At 46.5% G+C, this 14,547-nt stretch overlaps 1 protein-coding gene across 1 annotated transcript in view; it reads left to right on the forward strand.

The window, feature by feature from the left end:
* The window catches only part of LOC139690058 (chaoptin-like), a 379,109-nt gene that overhangs the window by 325,444 nt on the left and 39,118 nt on the right, over positions 1-14,547 (forward strand). Inside the window, exon 3 of the mRNA XM_071587255.1 lies at positions 7,811-8,585. Within this exon, the coding sequence (XP_071443356.1) occupies positions 7,811-8,585 (775 nt within the window). The remainder of the gene's footprint in view (positions 1-7,810; positions 8,586-14,547) is intronic.

The following is a 14,547-nucleotide window of genomic DNA, read 5'->3' on the forward strand; positions in this document are numbered from 1 at the left end:
GCGACCTGGTGCGTTGTTGAGTGCTCACTGCGGAAGCCAAACTGATGCACCGGAACGATGTTCAGCTCCTCGGTGATGGCGACGATGTGGCGCAGGAGGACCCGCTCGAACAGCTTTCCCGGCGTCGAGCAAGGAGATCGGACGGAAATTCGCCGGCGATGCCGATTTCCCCGCCTTTGGTATGCACACAACGCGCGCCTCCTTCCATCGGGATGGGAAATGCCCGATAGCGAGACACGCGTTGAAGATGCACAGCAATAAGGAGGCAAGGGATATCGGCATCTGGGCGATGACAGTGTTTACTATTCCGTCCGGTCCCGGCGCCTTTCGGGGTTTCAGAGCCTTTATGGCCCCTCGAAGGTCCTCCTCGTTGATGGTCGGCGGCATCTCTTCGCGGGCGCGGACGTGGCGTGGCGATCTCGGCGGCAGCACGATGGATTCCAGGGGATCCTCCTGGTCAGCGTCCCCGTCCAAGGGAGAAAACACTCTTTCGAGGTGCTCGGCCATCCCAGAAGCCTTCTCCTCCGGAGTCCGGAGTGTCCCCACCGCGGTGCGAAGGGGCGCCTCCTCTCGCCGCTCACCTCGCAGACTGCGTGCAAGGCGCCACAAGGACCCGTCTTCCGGGGATAGCGTTGAGACCTTCTTCTCCCAGCTGGATTCCCTGAAGGCCGCTATCTCGTATCTAAGTTCGCGTTGCGAGCTGTTTAGCAACGCCTTGGCGGCCGGGCATCGGGAGCGTTGGAATTGGCGACGTAGCCGATTTTTCTCCCGAATCTTCTCGCGGATCTCCCTTGGAAGGGCCAGGTGATTCCATTTCCGAGCGGGACGCTCGGGAATTGCTGCCTGTGTTGCCGCCTGTACAGTTTCCGTCAGAAGATCGACCTGACGGTCGATCTCTTCCGGGGAACTAAGAGGCGGAGGCATCGGAGAGGCGCTGATTCGGTCAGTTACCTGATTCCGAAACATCGCCCAGTCCGCGGCAGCATAATTCCGGATCATCCTCGTCGGCGTCTCCAAGGGTTTCCTCGCAAGATGGAGAAGGACAGGCAGGTGGTCGCTGTCCAAGGCGTAGAGCGCTCTCGCAGAGAGCGCCGACGGCAGCCGTGCGTGCACCGCGATGTCCAGCACGTCGCTCGTTCCACGAGTTGCGAAATGAGTCGGCGTGCGTGGACCGATGACGACGAGTCGCTCGGCGGAAGTCCACTGTTGTAGGCAACGCCCTCGAGGATTTTCCACTCGGGAGTGCCAATCGGGATGCTTCGCGTTGAAATCGCCCGCGGCTATCGTGGGAACAGATCCCACGAAGAATTCCGCGAGCTCTTCTGTGCGAAACATCACCGATGGTGAGCAGTATACTGAAATGAGGCGAAGAGGCCCCTCGCCGCATTCCAGCTCTATTGCAGTGGCTTCCGTCGAATCGAACGTCGGCAGCGTGAAGCGCTGTGCACGCAGGTGATCAGCGACCAGGACTGCAGTTCCCCCTCCTTGGCGCGCCCGGTCGTCACGGAAGACCTGGAATCCCGGGACGGTCCACCTACTCCTTGGCTTCAGGTGCGTCTCTTGCAACAGGGCGACCTCGCATTTCTGCCTGGATAGAAACGCGAGCAGCTCCGGCGTTTTCCTCGCCACGGCGCCTCCTACGTTCCAAGACGCGATGGCGATGTTACGGCGTCTAGGAGGCGTGTTATCCATGACGAGGAGCAAGAAGAGCCGGCAACTGTTGCAGTGTTGCCGAGAGCACCTGAAGCTGCGTCTGAAGAGCAGCAGAGATTGTGGCAAGCGTCCCCAGGACGCTTAGGAGCGGGTTTTCTTCGGGGCCGGCGTCCAGGTCCGCGGCCGGCGAAGCAGATGTGGCCCCCGAAAGGACCGGCGGCTGGGCAGGCGTCGCCTGCTGGTTGCGCCTACGCTCCCGCAAGGGAATGCGGAGAGAGGCGGCGGTTTCCATGACGTTTGCCGCGGGCGTCGGCAAGTCCGGGAACTGGATGCCGAGGCGCGGTCTTGGGGTTGGGCGCTGAGGAGCTGGACCGCAGGACGCGTTTCCTCCTCGCCATACATTCCGCGTTCCCAGGGCTGGTGTGGGTGCCTTGGACGCAGGAGCAGGAGACGGTGGAGCATTCTTGGGTGCGGTGGCCGCCCCCGATCGGCGTCCGCGGCGCTTTTTGGACGGCTTAGCGGCTCGACGTTCCTTCTCTGCAAGCCACGTCTTGCACGTCGGGGAGAAGGCCGAATGCGCTCCCCCGCAGCTGGGACATTTCTCCTCTCCGGTCCTTGGGCAATCCTCAAGGGCGTGTCCGCCTGAGCAGTGCGGGCAGCGAGGAGAAGCGGTGCAGAAAAAGCTCCCGTGACCGAAGCGAGAGCATCTATGGCAGAGCTGGGGATCCCTGTAAACGTAAAGGCGCACCGAAATTACGCTGTTGCCAACGCTTCGGAGTGCCTTAACTGCAGAGATGGTCCACTTTTCCGACAAGGCGATGGCGACGACGAAAACGCCGATCGGTTTGCCCTCGGAAGACAGCTGGCGTCCCCGGCGTGCGTCGATCCCCATGTCGCGCAGGTCTTCGAGCAGATGCTCAATTTGGTGCTTTGCAGAGAGGCCACGGAAGGTGAATGCCGTGGTTTTCTCCTCCCCCACTCCCCAAGTGGACATCTGCGCGTCAGCCGCGGACAGGGCCGCGCGCAAGGACTGGAAGTCTTCCATAGAGCGGGTTTGCACCCGCGCAGACGACTCCCCATAAGCGACGGTGAAGGTTTGATCCTTCACCGCTGCGCGAATCATATCGCGGAATGATCTCACGTCCTCAACATCGTAAACGACGAGAGGAGGAGGGCGTTTCCCGCGACTAGGACGTGGGGGAGGGGCAGCAGCGTCTTCAGCCTGGGCTGCGGTGTCGGCCGCGTCCATTGCTTCCGTGATCGGCTCAGAAGAGTCGGTCTCAGGAGCTATCGCGGCAAATGAGTTGGCCGTTGGGAGCGGAATAAAGGCCTCAGCGGAGGTTCGGGCGCGTTTAAGCGCGGCGTCGCTTAGCGGCGTGAAAGGGCGACGAACGCCCGCTCTCTGCTGCTTCTCTGACTCGTCTCTGAAGACAGGCGCGATGGCTTTGGCGTAACGCCGCGGCCGAACGAACCCGTCTTCATCGACGGGGGATCCAGGGCGGGAGACGCCAGGCGACGAGATGGCCGCCATGGCGAGGAGCCGGCGAGAGGTGGAGTTGACGGCGCTTTCCACTGCAGAGCAGTGCAAAGTCGTCTCGATGGAGAAGGTGGTACAGCGACTCTTCGACGTATCTGGATGACTCGATGATCAGGATGCAGGAAGCTGGATGATCGCACAGCCAAGGTGGTCCCGGTCAGGGTCAGGTGGTCCTCATAGAAGCACGCTGGCTATATATACCTTCTGATCATAGGAGGGGGGGGTTGGTCAGAGAGGGAGGTCGGAGGGGTAAAAAAGGTTACAATGTAGCTGGGAAGAAAAGAGAATTACATTTTTGATTTAGAAGATTCGTAATTCTCTTTTCTTCCCAGCTACATTGTAACCTTTTTTACCCCTCCGACCTCCCTCTCTGACCAACCCCCCCCTCCTATGATCAGAAGGTATATATAGCCAGCGTGCTTCTATGAGGACCACCTTTTGGCTACATCCCTCTCTTCCATCCTGGAAGCATTGACGTCCTCTGCTGCGCTATTGCAACAACAGCTGCAAGCTTTAACTGTCGCCCTTACCACTATTTTCCCAAACCAAAATGGACCATAGGCGAGAATTAAATAAATCTATCATCCTAGCCACATGGAATGTCGGCGGCGCATTGAAGCGAAAGACCCCTGAATTGCTTGCCTTTCTACGGAAGGCAAGAATCTCAATCGTCTGTCTGCAAGAGACTCATCTCCGTCCTGGAACTTCATACGGCGTTCCAGGCTATGCAGTTTACCGGGATGACCGGCAAACAAGAGGAGGGGGCACGGCGGTCCTCGTTTCGCTTGACCTGGCTGCTAGAAAAATTGACCTACCAGCTCGACTGCATCTAGAGGCGACAGCCATTGAAGTAGATACTTCGATCGGCTCTCTCACAGTGGGGTCACTCTATCTCCCCCCAAAACGACCTCTAGCCACACAGGATTTCGAAGTCATCTTCTCCGGGTCACGGCCGTCGCTTTTTCTCGGGGATCTAAATGCAAAGAATGCTGCATGGCATTCAATTACACCGAACCCTCGGGGTGAAGCGCTGCTCACATGGGCTCAGAACAACGGAGTACGCGTCGCGGGTCCACATGGGCCAACGCATCAGCATCACGGCAGGAGCGAAGACGTCTTAGATATTGCGCTGCACCGTAGGCTCACGAGTTCGCTTTCTCTCGTGGCGACACCGACGTTGGACAGCGACCACTACCCAGTCTGCGCCTATCTGGGATGCTGCCCAACGTTACTTCCCCCACGGCCGGTGCGATGCCTGGACAAAACAGACTGGACAGGGTACAGGCAGATCCTGTCCGACATTTTACCGGAACAGCCGCCATCACTGACGTCACAAGCTATGCTGGACGAATATGCTTCTGTCATAACAGCTGGCGTGGACCAAGCATTACAGAACACCGTGCCAATAAAACTGATCCGCCCTTCTGGACATCTGACGCTGCCTCATTCCATCCTTCGCCGCATCCGCGAAAGAAATCGGCTTCGACGACGATTTCAAAGAACCAAATGTCCCGCGGATGGGGCACGGTTTAGAAGAAAACGAGCCGAAGTGAGGCAGCTCATCCAGGACCACAGGCAGACGACGTGGGAAAGGAAGGTTGCTTCCCTCCGAACCGAAGATGGGAGCATCTGGAGAATGGCAGCTTCTCTTCGCCACAGCATTCGGATCGACCCACCGATCGACTCACCTGGTGGCCCTCTTATCACGGAAGACGAAAAGGCTGAATTTGCAGCAACTACGCTGGAGGCCACTTTCACGTCGACTCCGGATCCACTGGTACCGGATGATCCTAGCGACTTTCCTAAAGAGGATGAAACAACGGAGGAGGGCACCATGACGGTAACGAAGGTTACCGAAAACGACCTGAGAGCAGCCCTTGGACGACTACGCTGCAAGAAAGCACCAGGAGAGGACAACATCCCGAACGAGGCCCTTCGACAGATGCCTGTCTCGCTCGCAACTCACCTGATTACGCTCTTTACGGCCTGCTTCTCCATGGGACATTTTCCGGCCATCTGGAAATCGGCAAAAGTCATCCTATTGCCGAAGCCGCCGAAGTCCGCTAGGAACGTAGAGAACTACCGCCCGATCGCCCTGCTAGCGACCCTGGGAAAGCTGCTTGAGAGGGTACTGCTGCCACATCTCCTGAAGCACATCGCGGCCTACTCAATCTTGCCGGCATCACAGTACGGTTTTCGAGAGGAACACTACACCACACACCAGCTCGTCCGTCTCGTGGAACAGGTGACGGCCGGATTCAATCGGCGATGCTGCTCAACGGCGGCGTTCTTTGACATCAGGAAAGCCTTCGACCGGGTATGGCACGCTGGTCTCAGGCGAAAACTTGCAATACAGCGGTTTCCAAATTGGCAGCGCCGCTTGCTAACATCATACCTGACAGGAAGGACTTTCCGTGTCGCCTGGGGACGCGCGCTGTCACAGCCGAAACAGGTCCACGCAGGCGTGCCGCAAGGATCGGTGCTCGGACCGATACTTTTTAATCTATATACGGCGGACCTCCCGGTAGACCTTGGACGACATACCATGGTTGCCCTGTATGCGGATGACGCAGCAATAGTGACCACTTCGCGGAGAGCACACATGGCGGCAACATACCTACAGCGAGCAGTAGACAAACTGCTGGAGTGGTACGCCCTGTGGCGAATCAGCGTCAACAGCGCAAAGACACAGACGATTCTTTTTTCACCTGGAGGACTGCGAGAACCAGGAGAAATCCTCGTGGGCACCGAGGAGGCGCCATGGAAGGAAGAGGTGACCTATCTAGGCGTGATACTGGATAAAAGACTGACATTCAAAAGTCACGCCCTCGCTGCCACCAGGAAAGCAAGAGGAAGACGACTACAACTCTCGCCGCTGCTGCGTTCACCGTCCCTCTCTATCAAGACAAAGACGTATCTGTACGTGGCGGCAATTCGCCCAATCTTGATGTACGCTTCACCGGCATGGAGTGGCAGAATGACTCAGACGGCCTTCCACCACTTGGAGGTAACGGAAAGAGGGGCACTCAACAGTGTACTTGGGCTTGGCTGGAACTATGCCGCAGAAATTCTCCACGCCTTAACTGAAACTGCGCCCATTGGAGATGTCATCAAGACTCGCGCGACGGCCTTTTACGAGGAGCTTGAAGGCAAAAAAGAAGAGCACTTGCGGTCGATCGGCGGCTTAAAACCTGTCTCCTGGGAAAGGCACAAACGCCCAAGAGCAGCAACGGGACGGGACGACGACCAACCACCATTGAAAAGGAAAAGGAGTTGATTGGACCTTCCTTCATCGACGGGCTAAGAAGCCGCAAACACAGCAGCTGAATGATTAAATCATCGGGCAGCTGCAAGCCAAGCGTCAAGAGGGAACGTTTTGGCAAAAAAAAGAAGAAGGACCACCTGATGATGACGTTCAACGTCGAAACCTGGGTCGTGTGTTTTTAAATAAAGTGTGTGGAATTACAAAGTCAATTATTTCATTACATTTCAATATGTTATGCAAATTCCACAAAGTTACGCCTGAGACAACACATTTTTAATTAGTTTTCCGTTTATGTCTTCCTTCAAAGTACTTAGGGAAATGGAATGAAGTACCTCCTCTCTGATATTGTGCACAGTTTAGCAGCAACTACGCATTATAGATGACGATGAAGCTTACTCGAGGTTTTTGCTTACAGCATTCCGGGAAACACATAAGAAGTTTCTCCCGCATTTCATGTCGCCTTCTCGCCAGCGACGAGACTCAACCATACTTGAACCCATTCCATAGAAGTGACTAACAGAAACATTATAACAGATTCTATTTATTTTTTCAGCAAATATCGATGGGAAGGAACTGTAATATCAAAACAAGTATAGAAGATTTGTCTCCGACTTCAAATTCGGTTAATCAATAATATTCATCTCCAATAATAACATCAATTCTACAATTTGATTGATACAGCTTTTTTCCTCGACTTTCCTCTCAAATAATTTTATTTCATAAACTTTTGGATCATCTATCACCTGTTTCAAGCACCCCCTTTCAGATTCTTCCTCTGCAGTCCTTCCTGATTATTCGGCCGCTCATAATTTCCTACAGCAAGCCATCAAACATTACAACTTATAGAGTTATTCCTCTGAATTTCCAATGTTTTTATCTACTTTGTCTACTCATGACAGAATTCAATTTCCACCCGATATTGACCTTCATAAATGTATTTCCTGAATAGAAGTGGTAGTCCAGAGGGCAGAGAATTTAACTAATACGATACCAGAGGGCCCAGGTCCGATTCCCTGGAACGTCTCAGGGCTCCCACAGCTTTACCCAAGCTGTGTGATTTTTCGGGTGCCAGAACTTCCTGGGGAAGCATAATAATCTTTGAAAAATATGAAAACATTCATGAACCAAAAAATCATTTAAAAACTATTTTCTTTAACCAGTCTGAACATGAGCTTTTTGATTGGCTTCAGATCTTGCGATATGAGATCAAAAATATATAAGCATGAGAAAAAAATATTAAGCTTGTGCACGTAAAATAACACTCCAAGCAGTCCTAGCTATTGTAAAGTTCTTTTAGTCACAACATTTTTTTCCTTCAAGTCCATTAAAAAGGTCTTAAATCTTCCTCTTTGCAGGATCGAGAGAGAGTGCGCATGCGTCGCACCTTGGGCCAAAGGTGTCCCCGGAGATGGCGGTGAGATGACTCCGGCTGGGTCCCCAATCCCGCTCCTTGGCCTCCTCCTTCCTCTTTCCTTCCCCAGGCCATCCTCCTCACTCATACCCTTCCTCCTCCTCCTGCTGGCAGCCTCCTCCAGCTCCCACTCCCAGCGTGCGGCGGAGACCGATCGAGTGCCCCTCCCTCTGGCCGTGTCCCTCTCCCGTCTCCACCCATCCAACACAACCCAATCACGCCAGCCAGAACTCCCCTCCCTCTCCCACTCATACCCCAGGGATGGGAGCGACCGCTGCCCCCCGCCCTCCCTCAACTCCTTGTGCCCCTGCTACAACCTGGCTGGCGGGGATGGGATGTCGGATGCGGCGGGGTTGGAGGAGGACGGCCTGGGTGGAGGGGGAGGGGTCGGCGGCGGCGGGAGCGGGGGCATCCTCCTCGAGTGCCCGGGTGTGTCCGACACCTCCGCACTCCGCGCCGTCCTCTCCCTTGTCTCTCCCCCAGCACTCCCACCCTCCGCCGTGCCCGTCGTTCGCTCCCTCTCCCTGTACGATTTGGACGCCGGGATCACGGCCCTGCCGGCATCCGCCTTCCCCCCTTCCGGGATGGCTCCCCCGGTCAGATCGCTCACGGTGTCTCAATCGGCGCTCATGAGGCTGGACCCTGACTCTCTCGTGGCGCTTCGCCCCGCGTTGGAGTCCCTGTCGATCGTCGGGGGAAGGCTCACCACTATCCCACAGGTGGGTAAAATGGACCTTGAATTCTATATACATCACCATGATCTCGTGTCAATCCCTAACTTTCAGCAACAAATTTATGGTGCAGTAGGCTGAATCAAGGGAGGAATATTAGAAAGTTAATGACAATATTAAAAAAAATCCTTTAAATGACTATACCATATTTGATTGTATTTGCTCGTGGTTCCTGAAGAGATACATTAGAATTTTTGTACCATAAATGATAGCATTTATGGCTGCAGTAACTGAACTTCCGATTGAAATATTAGTTATGATTATTTCTATTAAATTCTATGTAAGGAGCCCATCTCGTAACTGGGAGACTTTTCAGTCTTCGAGTCCCCGTCGATCTGATAGCAAGTCATTATTTGGTATCTAAATGTTTCACTACCATAAGTTAAGTCTTCTTCGTTCGCACGTGAGTAAAAATAACAAAACATGAATATTTTAAACTTTCCTGACAGAATATTTCCTCACAAATATAGGTAATTTCATTTTTTGACAATTTTTATTTAGCTAAGATGTGAGTTTAAGGTTTTTTTTATAATCGTCAAGATCCAATAAATTAATTTTTTGCGATGATTTCAATGTTGTGCAATGCTTTAAAAGGATATTAACTTCCATGCACTAGAATTGAGAGCGGAGAGTAAAACAGATCATTCCAGGAAAAGTTTCAGAAACGATCATGTTCAGTTAACCCAAAAAGTAATCGTGTCAGCTACGAAAAATTACCCTGACAATAGCAATCAAATAAATGAACCAAAGCTCGAGTGCTGAATCCAGCTATCGTCAATATATTTGCGATATGCCTTATGCCTACTAAATCGCCGCTAAATGGATGTAAATGCCAAATCCCAGCGGAACAAGAACGATTGAGAAATTATGTCCGGGATTAGAGTTAGGGACTGTGGTTACAATAAAGGATTTCCGAGCCATTACTGCCTCAAAAATGTTTTAGGGAGCTATCTAATGTAAATATTATGGACTCTTTTACATTCATTAATGAAGGAAGTAGGATAAAAAAATGGAAAACTAAAGAATCTCCTGGAAATTGGCCAACGATGATTTCTTACTCTGAGGATGAATAACTAGTGAAGCCATACACTTAGGTGTACTAACTACGTGGACTAATAATCGCCTACATGATATATATATATATATATATATATATATATATATATATATATATATACATTATATATATACATATATATATATACATTATATATATACATATATATATATGTACATATATATACATACATATACATATATATCAAACATTTTAATGGAAGGGAAAACTTTGAAGCTATTGAGCAATGAAAAGAGCAAATTAGAAAGCCTTACAAAATTGTAGCGCTTACTTTAGAAAAATCAATCATCCAACAATGCTCATTGTACAGCATATAAGTTTCACCTCGGATTTAAATCATTGCCAATGTGATTTTGCGATCTCTAATAGACAAAAAATATAGACTTCGTGAGAGTGGAAATGTCTATATTTTAATTTTCAATAAGAATTGTATGTAGCTATGCCTATCTCCTTGAGATACTATACATTATTTTTGTTTTTCTACTGGAAGTGTTTACATTAAATCTTTGTGGACTGAAAAATATAAATAAGAGTAATATCTTCTTGAAGTATAACAGGAAACACTTTTTTTCATTTAATCATTTGTGACCTCCAGTAGCAGGTATATTAATGAACCCAGAAAGACCGTAGATTGCATCGAGTATTGAATGAAGTCATCGGAGGCTAATCTTACTGGACACTCAAGTATGTGCTCCAGCAGTTTGTGCAGAGAAGCTCCCCCGGTCAAGCGAGGGCAATTATTCATCGATATACGAGATTATCCCATGGAATGGAACTCTCTTTGTACGGGATAATTTTGCGAAGCGAATAGATGAATGGCCTAAGCACGCAAAGGAGTACCGAATCGTTTACTGTATCAACGGCCAAACAAGGGGAAAGAGATCAGTACCCGTTGGTGTGATGATGGATTTCACGGAGTGGTATTTGAAAAGCTAATATCGAGGAATCCTGTGTTCCGTGCATACATTATCACTCATCGATTGAGTGTCAAGATATTCCGCTGTAAAAGACATGCAGAAACTACGTAATGCAAAAAGCCTTCGACAAATCTTTATGTTCTTTGGATGCAATCTTTAAACACAACTTTAATTAAATTAACCTGTACACGATATATTTACTTCTGAATATAACGATTAGCAAAAGACTTTTACTTCACTCATTTTGCAATACCATCTTCAAATTACCAAGTACCATATTTTTAATAATTTTAGAATCCATTTGTGAATCCACTAAAAAATGGCATCCTTAAAAAAATAGGGATGTCGCAAACGCCGTAAAAGGTGCTTCAAATGCATATAGTCGGTTGCCATGCAATATTATTGCTATCAAATCATCTACCATATCATAGTTACGTATCTTAAAGAATATTTGAAAATATGATATCTAGTAGACCATTTATTTTCAATCTGCTGCATTAATTCTCATGTTTTTTCAACTAAGGCCACATGATCCTTCTCTAGATTTTTATACATCAATTTACCAATCTCAAAATATCGCTTCGGCCAGTTAAATATGTTAAAAAATTACGTGCACAGGTAAAATAATTGTTGGCCTCCGCGAAATGTTTTTCTTCAAATTTAATTTCACAAAACAAAATTAATTATTGGTATGTGTTTCGTAATACAGTCTTAGAATACGAGTGTATTTAAGATTTGGAATATTAAAATCCTGTGGAGTATGCTACTCTGGTATAATCATTTCATAAACCATTTCAATTCCTTGTAATTTTTTTATCTCGGGAAATTAAAACCGTAAGGATTAACTCTCATAATAACCTAAAATTAACATTCTTCTATTTCTTTCGATATTTTTTACCTTAAGCTTACAGTTGAAATAAGCGAAATTACAAAAGTGATTCAATTTATTAGCTCATAAATAACAGTAGCGTAAGTGAAATTGTAATAAACGAAAAACTCTATATTTTAAAACTATTGAATCGAACTATCAGAAAAGTGATAATTGACTAAGAGTTGTCCCTCAATATTTTCTGTCATACAATGACGGTGTAACAACAACAGCTCATATATACTAATTAAAATCTATCATATGCTATCCTATCAAATTAAGCGTAATTATTTTAATGTGCTACGGATAAGGGTAGCGGAGTTGTCTACCAATTTTTCATGTGTGCGATCGAAGGCAGGTGTTGAGAAGGAAATTATGGCCATAATCATTAAAAAATTTTAAAGGTAGACATAAGCCTAAAAACCCATTTGATGTGAAAAATTTCAGGCATGATAATGAAACCCCATCGCCATGCTGGAGTGGATGGCGACGTCACAAGGCAGTACAGCTGTTCGCTATTCGTAGTCCAACCGAGTGAAATAAACGAGTAAAATTGATTTTGTTGATGTCGATGTGTCTCAAAATGCCGTAAACGATGGAATTTCAAATTATAAATGGTTTATTGTTCCACGATGTTCTTTAAAAACGATCGAAAAACCCGAAAATATATTTCTTTCCTCGCCTAAAGCCGAAGCCGTTCGTTGAAAATGGTGATGTGCAGTTGAAACTCTAGAGTATTACTCATAAATGATTAACTACGGTTAAGACATTTTTGAGGTATTATAATATTCCATAGTTACTTTTAAAACAGCATAATTAATACTAACATTGTATGCATACAGGCATAGTGCTGCTCCACGTAGTGTGGAACTGAGGGGAGCACCATAAAAAATTCGTGAAGACAAACAGTGAAAGAAAATTTAAAGACACAAGAGTTACAGTAGTGATGGTTGCCATTAAAACTGCTAGTCTGGTGCCATCGTAAGGTACGCTCATGTTGCAAAAACTCCCTAGGTTAAATTTCAATCCAAACACACGATTCAGAAAATAGCGTGTAAAATAGGAAGAGAGTAGGCGAGAGTTACGGATAATTTTATACAATCTTACTTAGGGAAAAAAGACAGCGTTAAGAAGAGAAGGAAAGAGCGCTAAAAGGCAATCGAAAACTTTTCCCGTAATACTACGACAGTACCCCATTAAAACAAAACCATGTTTATTGCATAACCTAATTCCGAGAGGGGAAAGAAATTCTCTATAAGAAAAATAGGAACGGGTGATTCTGAAAAATATTTGAACCGAGTAAATATTTGATTATAGCATCTCAATACGTTTTTCTAATTATATTTCATGGTAAACTGCTAATTAATTCGAAGTACTATGAAAGCTAGATCTAAATATACGTAGCACTATATTTCTAAAATGAATTTTTTTTAACTAATATAAATTGGTACCCATCATTATAAAGTACAAAGCATTTTTTAAACTATGGATATCCATAATTTACACAGAGTTACAACAGATGCTAATAAGTATAGTGGTGGTAGATAATTGGCATTATGAAAGATTATTTCATTTTTCATTTAGCGTGTTTTATTGTTTGTGTGTTTTAACGGGTCACAATCTCCGATGTATTTTTCTATTGTACTCGTACCAGCACAAAAAAAACGATGGAATGACGACGCAATATAAAAAAGCTGCAATACGGAAGCCTCGTGTTCTGATTTTCTACAGAACTCTACGTCTCGTCCCAAAGTCTGACTTAAATATTTTCGATAATATTATCCCATTAGATTTTTATAAAAGTTTAGGCTGTTATAATTCTCGAAATATTCTGGGCCATAAAGATAAACCAATGCTTTAACACGCCTATACACGTAGCAGGTAAAGTGGTAAAGGACTAAATTTGCGGTAAACAATGAAAAGTATAAATATATTAGTTGCTATTCTCGGATGGTAAGAATTAACGGATCTGCAATATAAATATAGCCATTGGTTAAGAAGTTTAAAAACAAGTGGGTTGCCAAAACAATGTGCAATTGAGAGCTCTAGTGAAATAAATAACAAACTTTTAAAATTTGACTGGAATGAGGAATCATCTCAAAACACACAGCAGAAATGTATACCACAAGACATCTTCTATTTCAGGACATTTTAAAATACACTATCATAAGCCAAAAATCGAGCGTCCTACCCATATCCTCGAAAAAAGGTTTTCTAAAACAGATCTTTTCGATTCATTTAGTGTTTGTCCATATTCTTCCTTCATCCTACAGACTTCGTCATCTTGTCGAATTTGTATCTATTAACTAGAATTGTAACCTTGTGATCTTATGATGAAAAACGATAAAAGAATTTCTCTTTTTCCCTGTTGGAATTATGAGCATTTTTTTATTTTCCTACATCTACTTAATACCCCGCAATCCGCCGCAAGAGTGTGTGGCGGGGGGTGTTAGGGCATCCGTTTTAATAAGAAAACAAAATCGCAGGCAAAAGCCACAAATTTATACAATCCATTACAAAACAAGGTAGGCATTCATGCAAAAACCCTTACAACCCACACACATGAAAACACTCCTACCAACTAACGTAACATGCACCAACAAATAAACCTGATATCTTTGCAATGGTTAATTTTGTTCCGACTTGTAAATTCAATGTTTAAAATTTTTCTAAAATGAATTCGATTTCTTACCATTATGATTTCTGATTGTTCGGGGAAAGAATGGGTATTTTTATCTATCAATCCTGGAATCTATCTCCCTTATTTTATCTTTGTAGTCTGATCTACCTAAGTAGTGTAGAGCCATTATAATTCATTTAGTGTCATCGTTAAATTCGTTTGTTCCAAACTTTTCTGAAAGTCTTAGTCTTGCTTTTTCTCTTCCTATCTCAAGTGGCTCCCAGCCTCTATCCCCTAAGAGACCTGCTACACTTGCTTATTATAACGATCTTTAACGAATCTGGCGGATTTTCTCTGGACTTCATCTAATTCTTTTTGCAGCATTTTCTCCCAAGGATCCCAAATGCTTGCGGCATATTCCAAATAAGGTCTAACTAGAGCAAAAACACACCTCTCTTTAACTTTAT

This window comes from Hetaerina americana, unplaced genomic scaffold (assembly GCF_022747635.1).
Source record: "Hetaerina americana unplaced genomic scaffold, ioHetAmer1.1.p SCAF_3, whole genome shotgun sequence".
Classification (NCBI taxonomy): domain Eukaryota; kingdom Metazoa; phylum Arthropoda; class Insecta; order Odonata; family Calopterygidae; genus Hetaerina; species Hetaerina americana.